At 40.0% G+C, this 18,218-nt stretch overlaps 2 protein-coding genes across 3 annotated transcripts; one reads left to right on the plus strand and one right to left on the minus strand.

The window, feature by feature from the left end:
- Positions 1-3,357: 3,357 nt before the first annotated feature.
- On the plus strand, positions 3,358-10,259 carry rd3 (retinal degeneration 3, GUCY2D regulator). Its single transcript, XM_061746485.1, has 3 exons — positions 3,358-3,659; positions 6,536-6,844; positions 9,189-10,259. Exons 2-3 carry the CDS (start codon positions 6,555-6,557, stop codon positions 9,544-9,546), a joined length of 648 nt encoding a protein of 215 aa, XP_061602469.1. The 5' UTR covers positions 3,358-3,659; positions 6,536-6,554; the 3' UTR covers positions 9,547-10,259.
- si:ch211-22i13.2 (uncharacterized protein LOC553945 homolog) lies at positions 10,000-16,358 on the minus strand. 2 transcript variants are annotated; one of them, XM_061746487.1, is made up of 7 exons: positions 16,180-16,358; positions 15,867-15,948; positions 12,822-12,995; positions 12,155-12,213; positions 11,972-12,061; positions 11,389-11,478; positions 10,000-11,310 (listed from the first exon to the last, which is right to left on the minus strand). In XM_061746487.1, exons 1-7 carry the CDS (start codon positions 16,180-16,182, stop codon positions 11,260-11,262), a joined length of 549 nt encoding a protein of 182 aa, XP_061602471.1. In that variant the 5' UTR covers positions 16,183-16,358; the 3' UTR covers positions 10,000-11,259. The 2 variants fall into 2 exon arrangements, with proteins under 2 accessions (XP_061602471.1, XP_061602470.1); XM_061746486.1 differs by having other exon boundaries at positions 11,972-12,064.
- Positions 16,359-18,218: the final 1,860 nt, after the last annotated feature.

Below are 18,218 nucleotides of genomic sequence, written 5' to 3' on the forward strand. Positions count from 1 at the left end.
CCGAGTTATGCGTATTGTGTCTAAAGACGTAGATTGCTTGTGCTGCCTTCAAAGGAGGAAGCTACATAAAAAAAGAGTATGTTGATGTGTCCTGATGTGCATTTAGCCTGAACGGGCCGTGTTTCTGAGATTCGTGCAGAGCTGTCAGAGGTATGATGGCAGCTAAGGTGAAAGGAACCACCAGGATCCTTTCACCTTAGATCTTGGTCGTATTGTGGAGACAGCTCAGAGGTACCAGAAGTCGGGGACACATAATGAAGCAAAAACTCAGGTGTGGGAAGAGTTTGATGAGGAGGTGGAGCAGGATTTTAAGTTGACTGAAAAAGATTCAGGCAAGCTGTTAAGTGCCTTGGGGAGGAGAGCAGTGCTTCGCCTCTGCTCATCTCAACTGGGAATACACTTTAAGGATGAAAAATAAAGTTCTTAAGCTGATTGATATCATTTTCTATAATAGAAACATAAGCTGAGGAAATGAAGGGTTCTTGCCCCATCCCTGGGGCCGAGCTCTGCACCTGACGGGCTGTGTAGGTTAACGTGCCTGTACAATATCCCGTGGAGGTCAGGGGACCTCCATGGGTCCAGATGGTGTCTTTATGACTTCAGGGGATTAAACTTAACGGCCTCCTTAAATAAATCCATACCAGGGTTATGCAGTGCACTGACATCGCAGATTCAGCAATCCCATTTTCATGCTGGTTGAAACACTGGACAAGCTCATTACCGCCACAGACAAACAGAGTACGTGACAGGATGCACACCTAGTCTTCATGCGTTTTGTTGACTTGGGAAAGGCTTAAGAAAGTCTCTGTGGGAGGTGTTTGGAGAGTCTAGGGGCATTGGGCCACAGGCCACCGCTGCACAACTGGGCCTGAAGCTCGATTCACATTGCCAGCAGTTTCTGCTTCAGTCCGTTTAGGATGACATCTTTGCTATTTTTGCAAATAAAAGTAAATTAGGAGTAAGAGGGGGGCAGGAAGTCGTTCTGCTTGGCACGCAGTCTTTGTTAAAATATAGATTAACCGTTTGTCCAACCTCCTGGCACACCATGTAGTCTCCCCATCACAGAAACTGTTTTTGTCAGCTTAGAGGATAACGCTGAGTTTTACATATCTTTATGAGAGCACAGGGATGTCCATAGACAGGAATGCATCACTTATTCAATTGCTTACAAACAAAACATGAGGAATTATAGCTACTAGGTTTAATGAGAGATGATGGATTGGATTTAACACAGTGACGTTACAGTACATCTATCTGGCACACTAATGACTGATGGGTTTCTTTTAATGATGCCACAGATTTGTGACAAGAAGATTATTTCACATTTTCATGGTGAGTAGAGCCGGTTAATCACTTATGAATTGAGATAAGCAACAAAAAATGAGCACATGCCATATAAACTACCTGTCCTGCTGCAAAGCTTGTTAATGCTGGACGACTACTTGTTATCACTCCCATCCTTAGCGCTGACCATTTCCAGATGAGAAACAAGGCTCCCAACATGGAGCCTCAGGTGATATTGATATTTGTGACTTTATTTACTATTTGTCATGCATATTGATTCACTTGACAGTATATTTGATAAGCTAAGTCAGCATTGCAGTGTTCAAAGTAGGTCTGGGGATCGATTCAAATGTCAAGACTGTAGTTATGCAACATATCAAAACTAGTATTAAACTTGATGCCATGTTCATTGTTTGATAGTTTCACACCACGTACATGCAGGAATGAAATGACGCGACTACTGGGATTAAAGTTCACTGGGTAAAAATGTTATAATAAAAAAAACGATCTTTAGACATACAAATCGATTTTTAGGAATTAATATGAGAATCGACTTGGAATTGGAGAATCAATTTTTTTCTACACAGGCCTAGTTCAAAGATAAACTGATTCAATGAAGTACACTAACACTGATAGAGTTGGTACTGATGTGAAAAGCAAAAAAGAGACAGAAAACATTTCCAAAATAATATAAAATTTGTAGCATTCCATCCATATTCTATACCTGTTTAATCCTGTACAGGGTCCCGGGGTCTGCTGGAGCGTATCCCAGCTGAACACAGGTGAAGGGAAGGGGGACACCTGGACAGGTCTGTAGTCTGTCACAGGCCACATAGACAAACAACCAGACACAGCAACAGTGCTGAGCATCATGCCACCCATTAGCAGTAATAATTATCTAACAGCGCCTACACAAGCTTGGGAAATTGGGTAAGCCATCATCTGACAGGGAATTACATACATATATATGAACAAAATGGATGATCAATTATGTTGGTAAATTATGTCCATGTTTTAATCAAATTGTTCCAAGTAGTTGTTCTTAGATTCAGAACATCAATTTGGAAATGACAAGTGAAATAAAGCACACATTTTGCTGGTAATCATACAGGATTTCCGAAGATGGAAAGCAATTTTTTGTTTTATTTGGCGCTGTTGTGAACTAATGGGAGTCAGTGTTAGAGTCTTGCATCAATAGGATTTAAAAATGATTTTTTTACACAAGTTTTATTTCACTTGAGACGAGCTGTTGTTCTGAAGGAAGTGTACCGACACTGTTACACAGCCGTGGAGACCTCTGCAGAAACTTAACAGAGTTCATAGTTCAGGCAGTATTTATTTTCGCAGTGTAATGCTGGGAAGGAGGAGGAGGAAAAGGTTGTTGGAGATGTGATGAAGATGTAAAGGCTGTTGTGTATAAGAGCAGGAGGAAACTGTCTGAGGTTAGATTCTCACACCTACACACAGAATAAACACAGAATAAATCAACAAACCTTGATATCCACCCACACCACTGCACATTCAGTCTGGACTGTGCCTCACACACACACACACACACACACACACACACACACACACACACACACACACACACACACACACACACACACACACACACACACACACACACACACACGTTTCCTCCTGCGTTTATCCCATTCCCAACCGTTGTGTGAATCATTTACAGTTGTGGACCAGTGCTGCTCATTATCGGTGGGATGTTAATTCACACAGGATGATCTATTGCAGCAGTTGTGCCACTCTCAACTAAACCGAACTGTCATCAAATTCACACTGAGCCCACACTGCACACACTCAAAACCCAGCATTACTCAACAAACACCCACTCCAGAAAAAAAAAGAAAATCATTCTTTGATTCATCTCTCTCTCTCTCTCCATCTCTCCATCTCACCGCTCAACCCACTCTGCCCTCTCTATCTGCCTCTTCATCGCTCTCCAGCTCCCTTTCAGCTGATGGAGCTTATTGTGGACAAATAGGCTTAGGAGCGTCACTATGGCAACAGCGAATCGTAAAAAGCTACATAAGCACTTCATCAGGGGCCGGGATCCATTGGCTCCCTTTGGAGATGGTGCCCTCAGCCTCATGCTACAAGTAAAGACAGGTCAGAGGAGCTCCTGGGAGGAAGAGGAGGCGTAGGGGGAGGAGGGGAGAGACTCACAGAGACGTGGAGACAAACTGTGAGGAGACGGGAGACACGACAAAGAGAGACCATTTCTGTTTTGCCTCTGCTTTTCCATTCATCCCATTTTCTTTTCCAAGTATTGATTTGATGTTTGAGTTTTATCCTTTTGTTCTGCTGTGATTTTGCTTTTGTGGAAACGAAGGAAAATAAGAACTCTATAAGAAGAACAGGTAAGAAGAACTACATTTCTTTCACTGTTCTCAATTTTGCTTAGGACAAAACAGGAAAAAACTAAATGGTTGGTTTAAAATTGAGGCTAGTGTTGTATTTTAAGTACATTTAACTACAAGTAACTACATGTCCGTCACAAAAAACACAGAAAAAAATAAATGTTGCCCAGAAACTTTTCATTAAATACTAACTGTTTTCAGTTCAGACAGAAATATGACAGAGAACTGCTGACCCAAGTCAATTAAGGTAATTACTATGGTGACAGAAAACCAATTTTTGAATGAATTTCAATCAATCTCACACTGCAAACATACCCTGTACAGAAATAGTTATATTATTCCATAAATCAGTTTAAAATTGTCCTATTTTAAGCACAATCCATGGGATAAGAAAATTGCTTTGACTAGAATTCTTAAAACTAGCAAAATAGTCTATAAAATCTTATAATTTTCTTGCAACAAGTTATTTTCTTACTGAGAAATTAGTTTTGCCACATACTACATCCCAATTCAGTTCACTTCAATTCAATTTTATTTATATAGCATCTATTACAACACAAGTTGTCTCTGGGCTCTTTCCAGAGACCCAGAACATGACGCCTGAGCAATTATGCAATATTAAAATTTGAGTTAATTTTGCCTGGAATCAAATTTAATGTTTGGATGATGTTTGGTAGACCAAAAACATGACACAAAGTGGGTAATAAAATGAAAAATTACCAATTCAACCAATTTGTTGATAATGAAAACAACTGTTGTCTGAAGTAGTGCTCGTGAAGCGACAGCACTGTCCCCTCTGGTTTGAGGAGTGGACGTCTGTTCTTCACCAGGAGCTGGGTTTCCATTTCCGCTGGGTTTGGAAACTGGACATCTGCAAATGTGATCTAGTCTGGCCCAGTAGTTTCATCTTATTGAATCAGAAACGGAAAAATGTGGGATAAAAATCCTTTGCTCGGGTGTTTCTCATGCCAATGGCAGCTTTGAATAGACCACAATGCAGCTCTGTGACAAATATTTCATTTTGTGCTCTTTCAATACCGTCCTAGACTGCACACATTCAAGAAGTGACTTGAAGAGTGAAACATGCACAGATTGAAACTAAAACAATATTGTTTTTTATTGCAACTGAGTGAAGATGAACAGGGAATAAAAATAGATGTAAAAACCATAGTACTTTTTTCTTTTTTAATTGCATGACTTTTCTTATATGACAAGCTACAAGACAGCTGCTGGCAAATGTTTTAAATGAGTGTTTCTTGCCACAAAATAGTTAAACTCATGGGTGCATAGGAGCAGATGTGCCTTTAACCTGTTTCCCTCTGTTGTGAAACCTTTTCCTTGCATGTGTTGCTTATCTATACCACAAGCATCCACTGCATGGTATTATGTACAGCATGGTTTGGAGAGAAACTAATGCATGCAAACAGATTAATGCAAGATTAAAAGACATAAAAGCAGACATTACTTTAGAGTGAAAAAGCAGACTTTATCACGGGGGCATTTATGACATCAGATATGAGGGCTGCTGCTTAGATGTACTGTATACAAAGTATGAGACTGATTTTGAAACAGTTCGTTTTATGATTTAAGTGTCTGAAATATTTTCTATTTTCTTAATTTGATAAAATCAGACTATAACAGAAAATAAAATAAGTCTGGGTTTAAACCCTCAATATTTTCAATTCAGGGCTTGAGCCAATTATCATTGTCATCATTTGTTTTAAAAAAAAAACAAAAAAAAAACATTCAATTTCTTTTGAAAAAAAAAGCCAAAGAGAGGCTGCAAATCTTAACATGTAGATACCCTGGTGGCGATCATGAAGCTGGATCAAACCTTTTAATTTGAATCACAATACATCAATCAGCCACCTTTTTTTTTTTTTTACAAACCATCTCAGTAAAAGAGCTATTGAAGAGCATGTTACAGCAGCTGTGTGGGCAGATGACAGGAAGAGGTGTATGGTGATGTCCAGATGTGGACATGTAGGCCTCCTTCAAAGGATTTGGAGTTTTTAAATGATTGCAAATCGTACAGGGACACAAGATCTCCAAAAAGATTAAAAATAATCAAGAGAATTAGTTTAATGTTCAATATAGCCGTCTGCTATCCAATTTAATTATATTTTTGTTCTTACTTTTCTAGTTTAGCAGAGAAGGCTATTAGTTTACACCAAATAACAACAAAATGACCCTAAAACCCAACAGAAATCTACTTTGAAATCAATAACTTGGAGCATTTCGTCTTTTTATCAATAATGTTATGTCTCTTCATCGTTAGGGTTTTGTTTGTTTGTTTGTTTTATTAAGATCCCCATTAGCTTTTGCAAAGCAGCAGATATTCTTCCTGGGGTCTTCATATTCTCATGAGTGACAATACAATGTACACACAATACAAACCAAACAGAAAAAATACTCGTTCACAAATATGTACAGAAACACAAAAATTCACACATACAAAACATATAAACAACAAAACATACAACACAAGCTCCTACATTGAATCATCAGGAATACTTTTATTACATTGCAAAGATGCCATGACCCAACAATATGAGTACCCCATTAAATATTAATCCTTAAAATTTTGTGTTGAATAATAATCTTTTAGTTTCATTTTAAAACTTAGCACATTTTTCTGTTGCGTTACATAATCAGGAAGTGAATTCCACTCCTTAATTGCTCTGTATATCACTGTTCCAGCAGATGTGTTAGATTTTGGTAAGGTAAAGCAACCTCTTGCAGCATGTCTTGTTGAATAGTTATGTGTTTCTGAACTGAAGGTTAATTTTCTATACAAAAGTCTTGGCATTTTTGTAATAATAACATTTCTTATAAACACCATCAAAAAGTACAACAATCTATTTCTTCTTCTTCTAGGTGAAGGAGGACAAGGTCATGGCCTCCTGGTTCAGCTGGAACGAGCCTTACTCCCGCAGCCCCCGCAAGGACCCGGCCGACGTGGTCACCGACACCCTGATGCTGGAGTTCAGCTGGCAGCTCAAGGAGGCGGAGAGGCTCCACAGGGAGAGGGAGAGCGAGTACCGACGCCTGAAGACCGGGGTGGACTACAGCTGGCTGGCCAGCACCCCGCGCTCCTCCTTCAGCATCAGCACCGGGGAGAGGCTGGCGCTGGAGGACCTTTGCTCCAAGGTCCCGCCGTCCTGCTGCGGACTGGTTCTGCTCAAGTAAGGATGCAGGGTCACGCATTGCTGCGCGGGACATTGAACCTCACACTTCTGCTCCCATTTCTGCAACCACAAAGGGTCACAAGCATCGCTCACAAGTCAGTGCTGTCAGAGGCTCTTGTCAAGGAAGGCATCCGACGTAAAACCTCATCTAAGTAAATATATAAAACACGATGGTCATTCACTGAAAGGAGAAAGAAAAAGAAAATACAATGGCAGTCAACTGATTTCAAGCGACCCCTCGTTGACCGCAGTAGTCGACCTACTGAGCCTGTTAGTGAAGTAAATAAAAACCAGAGTAATTAGTATGATTCATTCTTAAAATCCTCTTGGTTTTTGTCCACTGTTATACTGCAGCTCCACAAATGAGAAAATGTGTCTTTCAGTTTCTTCCTTGTTCTAATTTAGGTAATTGAATAAAATATGTGGGGTGAAACGGTGACATTTTGACCAAATAAAAAAAAGAAAATATTCAAGAGGTGAAAACATTTGTTTGTAGAGGCATTATTCTTCTTCTGGTTAAATATCTCACCACCTTTCACTTTTCAAACACTTGTCAAGTCACTTGACAAATAATCTGTCTCTGCTTTTTGTTTTGAGAATATTTTAAATTCAACAAATTATTTTGATCTCACTCCTTCTTTTGTCATTGAATAACATCAAGACTATTGAAGGATTCAAACATTTTCTAAACCCGTCAAGTCTGAAACAAACAGAACAAAGATAATACAGCAACAGCAACAGTGGACCGGGATCCATTGGCTCATTTAGAATTAGTGGTCAACGTATGTCAATGTGAAAGGAGAGTGCTTTGATCTCAGCAGAATGTGAACCTGGTGTCTTAGTCCAAACATAACTCCATCCATCCATCTTCTGTATGGACAAACTATCAGTCCATCACAGAATCAAAATCACATTTATGTTGCATACAGCTTTTATTTGAAATAAAAAATTAAATTATGATGAAATGGTGATGGTTTTCCTTAGCGACGACTGAAATTAGTGGATTATACCGTATATTCATCTATCTTTTTCTGTTAAATCTTAAAGAAAAACTTCTCTTTTGGTAAAAGAACAATCATCTGGACAGTTCTGACTTCTTGGGGACACAGACCCCAAATGAAGGCAGTGATCACAGTTCATTATATGTACTTCTCCATTTGCTTCAATGCAACCATTTTCCCCTCTGCCACTTGATGCGTCAACTCATCTCAGACCATGTCATTTAGCTAGAAAACGAGGGTTTTTGTTTAAGTTTGTGTTATGATTTAAAGCACACAAAGTCCCTATAAACTAAATGCTTTTTTATGATACTGCTGCTGATGTCAAATACCAAAATTGACAATACTTAAGCATATAGTGCTATTCCTATGGTAAAATGTAAAAGTATACATCTTTTGTGTTTGACAAAGGGGAACTGATTAAAATGTAATAATAATGCCTTATGGATGTACAAATAAACCACCGTTTCATTTACCAGGAGAGATTTCTTAGTAAAAGCTGATCAGCTGGTTGACTCCTCCATCCTTTAATCTGCATCTTTAATCTGTTTTAACTCTTGTTCTTGGAAGGATGCTGAGGTCTTCACTGTTTCATTCAAGTGTCACTGAGCAGGAAGCGAGGCAAAACAAACACCAACATCAGCACGCTCTCGTGATTTTAATGTAGAACACCTCCATTTTCTTAGCGGTAGCGTTGGCACTTGTACTAATTGTACTTTTGGATCCTCTTCAGCATTCGTAAACTGACAGCTAGGCTTTCCAGTCTTTATAAAAGAGCATAATGAACAAAGAAAATGATCAAATAATATTGTAATGATGCAGTATAATAAATTCAACAGCTGCAGCAAATTTGGAACTCATTTGGAGACACTTTCCTGGGAAGGGTGTGTTTAAAGGCTTGTTAGAGCAAAGCCATGTCTGGTTAGCAGCAGGAGCGGTAATTGGGAGCCTGGCAGAAATATGGTGTTTGGATGGAGGTGATGACTTAGAGCCTGGGGATGTTTTGTGGAACAGATAGACGTTGCATCAACACATACTTTTGCATCTTTTTTATTTTATTTTTGTTTTCTGCATTTGAAATGAGACTAACTGGTTTTACTAGGGGGCAAGAAGAGCATTGATTTGCTGCAGCATTACCTCCGCCAAATTATTTTAACACAGAGAGGACCACCTGTTCAAACCCAAATTAACTTACTTTAAAAAAAAGACAACTTTAAATGAAATGTGACTAAGTCTAACATTTTCTGTCTGCTGGGTGTACTGCATAAATAAACATCTGAGGGACCAAGTGATCATGACTAAAGCCCTTCACCTGTGTCATCTGATGTTTTGCTTTTACGCAGGTTTAGGGATATCATGCACGCCAATGAGCCTGAAGTACATGAGGTGTCCACCCTTTTCCGCTCCGTCCTCATGGAGGCCCTGGACACCTTGAAGGAGGAGCAGGAGGCGCAGCGGCTGGCCAGGCAGTGGAACAACCGGCGCGCCATGAGCATGAACTTTAGGTCGCGAATCAAGATCAACCCGTTTGGAAGCTCGGTGGGCCTCACCGCCACCATGGCAGAAGGGACGGGGATGAGTGACCTCAAGACCGTATCGGAGGACGTGGAGAGAGGGAGGAACAGTGGGGAGAGATCACAGAGGGTGTGGAGCATGCCCGACTTCAGATACAAAGGAGATAACAGCAGTAAGGTTGTCTGAAGAGGAGCAGGGAGGAGATGAGGGGTTGATGTTTCAGAGGGACTCGTACGTCTCCAGGACTTTGCAGAAGTACAGTATGTCTCTTTGGCACTCCAGAGCAATCAATCTTGCTAAACCTTTACTTCTGAAAGAGCAGTGACAGGTGTTGGATCTTCTGCACTTTCAAGAATTCATCAGCACTTGAAACCACTTTGACGTTACTTCTTGGAATCGTGTCCAGCATCGAGGTCTGTTTACTGTAGCCTGATATGGTTATTTGTCATTTAAAAGGCTTTTATTATTGCAGAAGAAAATAGTTGCAGGGCCAGAATGAGATTTCCATATGAAGTTCACTGCAGTGTCATTAAAGGGCGAGTCATCTCCCTGAAGTACACAGACCGAACTACATTAATGTATTATTGAAGGGCAGAAAAAGAATGATTTTTTTTTTGAATGAAACATTTAAAAGTAAAACATTTTCCAGCAATTTAATTGCAGTCTCTTTTCATTTTGTCACACAGCACAGTTCATGAGTACACAACAGCTCTGCCCCGACATGAAGCCTTCAACTGGTCTGACGTGAGGGGAGCTGACAGCGATTGCATTTTTATATTTAAAAGAACATTACTCCTCGGATGTTGGGAAAACAAATTACTTACAGTAATAATTAAATGACACACAATTGATCCTCCTATTTAACAAAATGTACACATAAAAAAAAAGTACACAAAAGGGAACACTGTGACTCAAACAGCTAAAAGATACTGCAGAAACTTAATGGTCAGTTTCCTGAAATAAATAACCAGGTATTTCCGATAGTTAAGCTCCTGAATGACAGCCATCTCATTCTGGAAATAATCTAAAACTTTTTCTAACTCTCTTAAAGGTTTAGTCGATGTTTGTGAAAACCAGTAAGAGTCAGTGAGCAAAACAAATTTTAAAAAGGACACCCTCCTTTCTTCAGGCGTTCCTCTGAAGCTGCACCTTAAAAACGCACCAATGTTCAATATCTGTTTACTGAAGAAATAAGAGTTCGACAACACAAAATAATTGGATGGGGATTTTAGAGCTCCGTCACAGTCAACGGTGATTAATTTTTTTTTTTTTGACATGACGATATTTGTTGGTTATCTATGTGTAAAGACATTTTCAGGTAACACAGAAAAAATAAATCTTGCTATTCAACTTTTAAGACATTCAGAGGAGATCTCCTGTTCTTCCTTTTCCTTTTGTTCTCCTTTCAGGAGAAAAGGTGATACATTTGGTCAAGCACCCTCACCGGGTCAGTGTCGTCTGTCTTGAGGCTTTCAATTGGAAAGTGAAAGGTCGTATACGGTACAACGATGGTAGCAGTTACGGATAAATACCATCAATGTATGAAACTAGACAATGACTGCCTCATCTATATTCTGGCCTGAATAAACTGGTGGAGGTATTAATTTAAAGGGCTGACAACTTGGAACCACAAGCAGAGCCGACAGGACCGGCCGGCAGCTAACCAGTTTCCGTTTCCATCCAATCAGAGACAAAACTTCAGATATCACAAATGCTGACACCCTCCAGGCAGAGAACGCTCCTCCTTCATTCCATCCAGCTCGGTGCTGCCTCCCTGTGGCGATACAAGTCACTCACATCCACCCGCCCATCTGGTCTTCTCTCGGAGAGGTGGACTTGTTTCCTGAGTTCTGCTGACGTGTCTGTGTCCAGCCGTCAGGACGAGCTACACCGGTAGCATCACAGGGTTGAGTTCAAGAACTCAAGAAGTTCTGCTCGATTCTTGTCCCGCTGTTACAAAACGATGCCCGAGTGAGTCAGTGACATATATAAACACACATTCACATAACAGGGAAATGGTCAAATTACCTGCTTGTCTTTTTTCGACTTTTTTACTTTCATCTTTATCTTCTTCCCTGAAATCATGCTGTACTTGCCCTTTTTCCTGTCCTTCAAGTACTGAAAGAAGAAAAAATAAATAAATACAAGTTTAAACTGGCCAAAATTCATAAAATAAAACAATGCTCACTGGTGAAATGACAAACTACCAGGGATAAATGATAATCAGTGGGGCAAAGGCAGTATAGATGTGTAAAAGACAACTGAAAGTGCCATATTATCAGGTCTGATCATGTTATCAGCTTTACGGAATATCGTAAAAGATTATTATTGCCCCCATTTTCCAGTGAAAACGTTTTCCTACTTTGATAATGACAAACACTATTATTTTACATAAAGAGACATGACTGTAAAATGAGGAATGATGATGATGCTGCTATTGGAAGGCAACTTTAAATCTGTCAACCAAATAAAGTATTCAATATGTGAAAGAACTGTTTTGAAAAAGTATAAACAAATTTGACAAGATGTAACATACATGCAACTCGAGACATGACAGCAGTAGAAAATCTGCTGGTCTAATGTGAACATGAAGTGGCTGAGTGTGTCCTACCTTGGAGATCTGTACAGGTCCAGAGTTTTCCTCTCCCCCTTTTGCCTTCTTCTCTTTTTTACGCTTAAGCTTTTTATCTTTCTTCCCTTTCTGCTTCAGAGCACAAGAAAAAATAAAACTTGAGTTTTCTGCCAGAGACAAAAGAAATGTGGCAATGCAGAAAGTTGGATCTGTTTTTGTTACTTTTTTGTGTTTCTCCTTTTTACTTTTCTTGGACTGCTTTCTGGATTTACTGCGCGAGTCTGAAACAAGAAAAACAAACAACTGCGCCTAATACCACCCATTATATCAGCAGTTAGTTTAAAAAAAAAAGAAAAAAAAAAGAGAAACTCATCAGACTGCAAACAACGTTAAATACTTTCTGATGTAGAGATTACAGATAAATCTGATTTGTTTCTCAAATCAAATCTTCAAGAAAGACCATCTCTTCCTTTAGCTTCAAATGATCAGATTGCATTTGTGTAGTCAGACATCACTAAATTATCTGTATGGGTTGTTATGGTAACGACAAAGGAATAAGTAACAACTTGGCCGATTTGGAGGCTTGACTCACAAAATTAATGTCTTTCAAACTTTGCGTCCACAGGTCTGCCTGTGAACTACCAGCAGTTGTTAATTACAGTTTTTTTTGCAAACTCATCAACTCTAAGGTTCCCCCCACAGTCTTCTGTTAGTCGAAGTGTTTGTTGCATGCGAGACACGAGGGAAATTTAAACATTAATTAAAATGCGAGTTAACATATTTATTTTACTTCATAAAAATAGATCTGGACAGATTTTTTTTTTTAAAAAAAGGGCTTGCAGTTTGAATAAAGCATTTAACATGTTTCAGAGTTTTAACGTACACTTACCGCTACTGCTGGAACTACTCTGACTGCTGCTGCGTGAGTGTGATGAATGTGAAGAGGGAGATGAGGAGGAAGAGGAAGAGGAGGAAGAGGAAGAGGAGGAAGAGGATGATGAACTGGAGGAGGATGAGGAGGAAGATCGACTACGGCTTCGTTTCCGCTTTCCTTTTTCTCGTCCTAGAAAAAAAAAAAAGGGGGAAAAAAAAATTGCTACTTTTATCATATAGGAGAACAATCAGCCCAAAAAGTCTTGCATATCTGCATAAGGAATTTAAATATCTTATATTTCAAGAAATGTAGACACGGCTATTTCCATGGACAAAATCTGGAGGTGAGGTATGGCAAAACAATTATTTAATTTCAAATAGTCAATATAAAGTCTGTTTGTTGTCTTTAATTTGAAACATCTTGTGTGCCCCTTTGTGTACCTTAAAATAGCTTACAATAGGTTTTGGTCCTTCTTTTGGATGATAAAAGAGGTGCTTCTAAGTCTGGACACATACCAGATCCAGACAGATAATATTTTTCAGAAGAAATTGGCATTAACACTGCTGAAGAAATTCAGGCCATCTCATTTTCCAATAAAATCTTTTTTTTTTTTATGATCTCCACATTTAAAGCGTGGGTTTTTCTGGACCAAGTCATTAAAATAAGTAAAAAGTATATTAGGAGTAAAATATATTAGAATGTATTAATTTTGCACAATGTAATGTTAAGAAAAGTAAAAAAAAATATATAAAAAATAAGAAAGAAAAGAAAACCACTCCATTAGCAATAGAAAAAGTGGAAATTGTGTAAAATTTTTGACAGCTACTTTAAACAGTAGAGGTGGCTATTCATGAAGGTAACAGTGCTGGTAGTAATATTAACTCCTGTTTAATGGCTAAATTTAAAGGGGACCTATTATGGCATCTAATCCCTATTTTAAACAGGCCTTGAATGTCTTAAAAACAAGCTTTTGATTGTTTTTGCTAAATAAATTAGAAATTCAGCCTCTGAGCCATGTCTTTATCATCTCATTCTCTTAACCCCATTATCTAAAGGATTCTGAGTGGGCGGGGCTATGATAATGAGGCACTGTGCTGATTGGCTGCCTGACTGACGCGATACACCGCTACGAAAAAATCGCGGAAGCTCCGGCCGGCGCCGTGTCATAAATTCCATTGCTTTATTTTCTATTGGACTGTCCTAACTGGCCGCAGCGGCGTGCCGTTTTGAGCTGAACATTTGTTGGACGCCCTGCTTCTATTTTCTTCCTGTCACTCACGTTGAAAGCCGGCTGAAAGCGCTGTAGGAAACGGTCATGGATGAGGCTGATCCAGTTAGTTGAAATGAGAAGCTATCTCTATGATAACTCCTCATTTCACTACAAAAACCTCAATAAAGTGGCAGCTGCTGGAGGGAGATGGACAGAGAGTGTCCGATGTCACGCAGTGCGACGCAATAGTCGGGGGCATATACATCTGGGGCGTTGACACTTTTTCACACAACTGTATATTGGCGCTTTTGCACTAGTCCCGCCTCCGCCCGGCTCGGCGCGGCCCCGTCTTGCACGTTTGCACTAGGGGCTGAGACGGGTAGAGCCGCTCCAAGCCGATACTATTTCTGTAACCATTCTGGCGAGGTTCTTTGCGGGCTGAGCCGGGACTATTTCTGACGTCGCCACCCTCCGCGCCACTGATTGGTCGGGGGGCGGGGCCGGCAGACGTTTGAATCAGGAAGCGGGAGTCAGCGCGAGAGCGACTCGCGGCTCGCGGCGATTTTATTATAAAGCGCAAAACGTCTGTTTGGTGATCCAACTCTGAGGTGCAGATGTTCATAAACCTGGTGGCTGACGAGAGAATTAAAAAAGGGATGTAGACGGGCTGTTTTACTCTCAGCCGCTCGCGGCTCCAGCTGATTTCTCATCAGCGCCGACATGAACAAAGCGGTTGCGCAATCGAGTACGTCACAGCAGCTTCACCTCAACCCCCCCACTTCTCCCCCATGACTTCTCCCCTGGCTGTGGAAAAACAAACGGGTAGAGGCGTGACGAGCCGAGTCGGGCTCAGTAAGTCCTAGTGCAAAAGTGCCATATATGTCTATGGTAGAAATGGTTAGCAGGACGTGAAAAGTGTAATTTGCTTACTGCTGTGTGTTTCTGTTGCCCATAACCCAGAGGTGTCAAGTAACGAAGTACAAATACTTTGTTACCTTACTTAAGTAGAAATTTTGGTCATCTATACTTCACTGGAATAATCATTTTTCAGACGACTTTTTACTTTTACTCCTTACATTTTCACGCAATAATCTGTACTTTTTACTCCTTACATTTTAAAAACAGCCTCGTTACTCTATTTCATTTCGGCCTTTAAAAAAAAAAACTATCCAGTTAAATTGCTCCATCCGGATAGAGTGAATTTGGTTGTGGTTGTTTCAGATGTTCTTGTCCAGTTTTGTTCTTACATCCGTTCCCTCAGATTCCTGCAACTAAACTTGGATGTACATTCCAATAAAGGTTAGGATAAATGATAACATGCCTCAGAAGTTTGACTTTTTGCACCATTACAATACTTATAGGCAACTAGTCATCATATTCTGCTCTCTGAAACACATGTTAATGCTCAATAGTACACATATATGGTTCTTTAATATATTTGCATTATACTAAGATGCATTCATTTTCAATGGCTTTTGTCCTTAATGGCTTCCCCCCCCCTTACATTACTTTTACTTGTATACTTTAAGTAGTTTTGAAACCAGTACTTTTATACTTTTACTTGAGTAAAAAAACTTGAGTTGATACTTCTACAGGAGTATTTTTAAACTCTAGTATCTATACTTCTACCTAAGTAATGAATGTGAATACTTCTGACAGCTCTGATGTAACGTGGTGTTTTGTGGGATGTGGCGCCTGTTTCTGTGTTTACTGTGATGTTCCCAGTGAAGAGCAGCTGGACCGGAGCTCCGCTGCAGTCTCTTTTGTTTTCCAACCATAACACTTACTTCCCAGGTCCTACATGTGTCCTAGTGACTGTGATTCTACATCGTGCAGGTCTCAGGTCTCACCTCTGCTGCTGGTGCTGCTCGACCTCCTCCTCTCCTCTGGTTTGGACGACGAGCTGGACACTCTGCACTCCGCTCTGGTCGACTACAAACAACACACGTTTTTACTGTATTTCTGTGCTTTCTCCAGTAAATGTGACACAAAAATGACCCCCTCTTAGTGCAAGTAACAATTTCAAACAGGTATCTACAAGCATGGGTTTGTTAAGAAGTTAGTTGTTTGCAGAAAGTTGTGTTTTCCTCGCCGACGTCGAGGCTACCAGGCTAATGCTATTAAACTACAGGTGTCACTGGAAGAAAGAGCTGCTGTACTCACCATAGTATCGGCGGATTACTGTTACTAAACCTTATACTGTCTAACGCCACGGTCACTGGAAAAGAAAGTGGTAAAATAACTGTTTATTCGCCCTTATCTCCCGTAAATTAGCAGTAGTTAGCAATCTTAGGAGACATTTCGTATCCCATGATGCTCAGCTGCCAGCTATTTTGAAAACAAGAGCAGTCACAGCGCCCCCACGTGGTCGAAGAGAAGACCTACAGCTTCTAGAATAGAATAAAACTTTATTAATCCCCCAGAGGATACATTTGCTTGTGCAGCAGCCAGAGTTGTCAAAAGTATTCAGATAGAAGTATAGATACTAGAGTTTAAAAATACTCCTGTAGAAGTTGAAGTATCAACTCAAGTTTTTTACTCAAGTAAAAGTATAAAAGTACTGGTTTCAAAACTACTTAAAGTATAAAAGTAAAAGTAATGTAAGGGGGAAAAAAATCATTAAGGACAAAAGCCATTGAAAATGAATGTATCTTAGTATAATGTAAATATATTAAAGAACTATATATGTGTACTATTGAGCATTAACATGTGTTTCAGAGAGCAGGAGATATGATGACTAGTTGCCTAAAAGTATTATAATGGTGCAAAAAGTCAAACTTCAGAGGCATGTTATCATTTATCCTAACCTTTATTGGAATGTACATCCAAGTTTAGTTGCAGGAATCTGAGGGAACGGATGTAAGAACAAAACTGGACAAGAACATCTGAAACAACCACAACCACTTTTTTTAAAGGCCGAAATGAAATAGAGTAACGAGGCTGTTTTTAAAATGTAAGGAGTAAAAAGTACAGATAATTGCGTGAAAATGTAAGGAGTAAAAGTAAAAGTCGTCTGAAAAATAATTACTCCAGTGAAATATAGATAACCAAAATTTCTACTTAAGTAAGGTAACAAAGTATTTGTACTTCGTTACTTGACACCTCTGCCAGCAGCAAACATACACACACTCAACAATTTTACAAAAAACACACGAAGTATGAAAAAGGTATATAAAAAAAGTATATCCTAAAAAGAAAAAAGAAAAATAACCAATAAATAGCTAAATAATTAAAAAAAGAGCAATATAAAAAATGAGCAATGTACAATAAAAATACTAAACAGAAATACTAAACCTGAAAAACGAATAATATATACATGTGCAAAAATACCAGTGAAGTATTTAGAGGGAGAAGGTTATTGCACTTTCAGAAAAACAGGTTATTGTACTTGAGTGACTAGAGTTGGTTGTACAGCAGTGGTCCTCATTCCTGGTCCTCGAGAGCCGCTGTCCTGCATGTTTTTGATGTTTCCCTGCATCAACACACCTGATTCTAATTAGTGGTCATCACCAATCTTTCCTCCAGGTCTGCACAGTTCTGTTGGTGACACAGTCATCTGTATCAGGGTTTACTGGAGCAGGGAAACATCTAAGATATGCAGCACAGCGGATCTCGAGGACCTGGAATGAAGACCACTGTTGTAGAGTCTGATGGCTGTGGGGATGAAGGAGCTGCGGTAGCGTTCGTTCTTGCAGGTGGAGCAGTCTTTGGCTGAAGCAGCTGCTGATGCTCCCACGGTGTCATGTAGGGGTGAGAGGGTTGTCCATGATGGAGTTCAGCTTGACCAGCATGCTCCTCTCACCCACCTCCTCGGCAGAGTCCAGAGCACAACCAAGAACCGAGCCAGCCCTCCTGACCAGTCGGTTCAGTCTCTTCCTCTCTCTCTCCGAGCTCCTGCAGCTCCAGCAGACCACTGCATAGAAGATGGCAGACCACAGAGTCATACAAAGTCCCTAAGAGCTCCCTGCACACGCCGAAGGACCTCAGTCTCCTCAGCAGGTGGAGTCGAATGAAAAAAGCCAGGTCTAAACTCTGGTTTTATGTAGTACAAACAGGATATGTATTGACAGGGACATTTTAGAGCAAACAACCCAATTTCATCCGTCCTGAAAGAGCATGCACCCCCACATGGAAGACCCAGGATAAACTGGAGAGATCATATCTCTCGGCTGGCCTGGGAACACCTCAATAGAGTTGACTCA

This window comes from Cololabis saira, chromosome 18 (genome assembly GCF_033807715.1).
Source record: "Cololabis saira isolate AMF1-May2022 chromosome 18, fColSai1.1, whole genome shotgun sequence".
Classification (NCBI taxonomy): domain Eukaryota; kingdom Metazoa; phylum Chordata; class Actinopteri; order Beloniformes; family Belonidae; genus Cololabis; species Cololabis saira.

Excerpts from the sequence above, each read along its gene's own strand:
- rd3 (XM_061746485.1), top strand. The coding sequence starts at position 6,555 with ATGGCCTCCTGGTTCAGCTGGAACGAGCCTTACTCCCGCAGCCCCCGC. Across the intron at positions 6,845-9,188 it reads TGCGGACTGGTTCTGCTCAA|GTTTAGGGATATCATGCACG; the intron begins GTAAGGATGCAG and ends GCTTTTACGCAG.
- si:ch211-22i13.2 (XM_061746486.1), bottom strand. Across the intron at positions 12,065-12,154 it reads AAAAGGAGAAACACAAAAAA|CAGAAAGGGAAGAAAGATAA; the intron begins GTAACAAAAACA and ends TGTGCTCTGAAG. Across the intron at positions 11,311-11,388 it reads AGTCGAAAAAAGACAAGCAG|CGGGACAAGAATCGAGCAGA; the intron begins GTAATTTGACCA and ends GTTTTGTAACAG.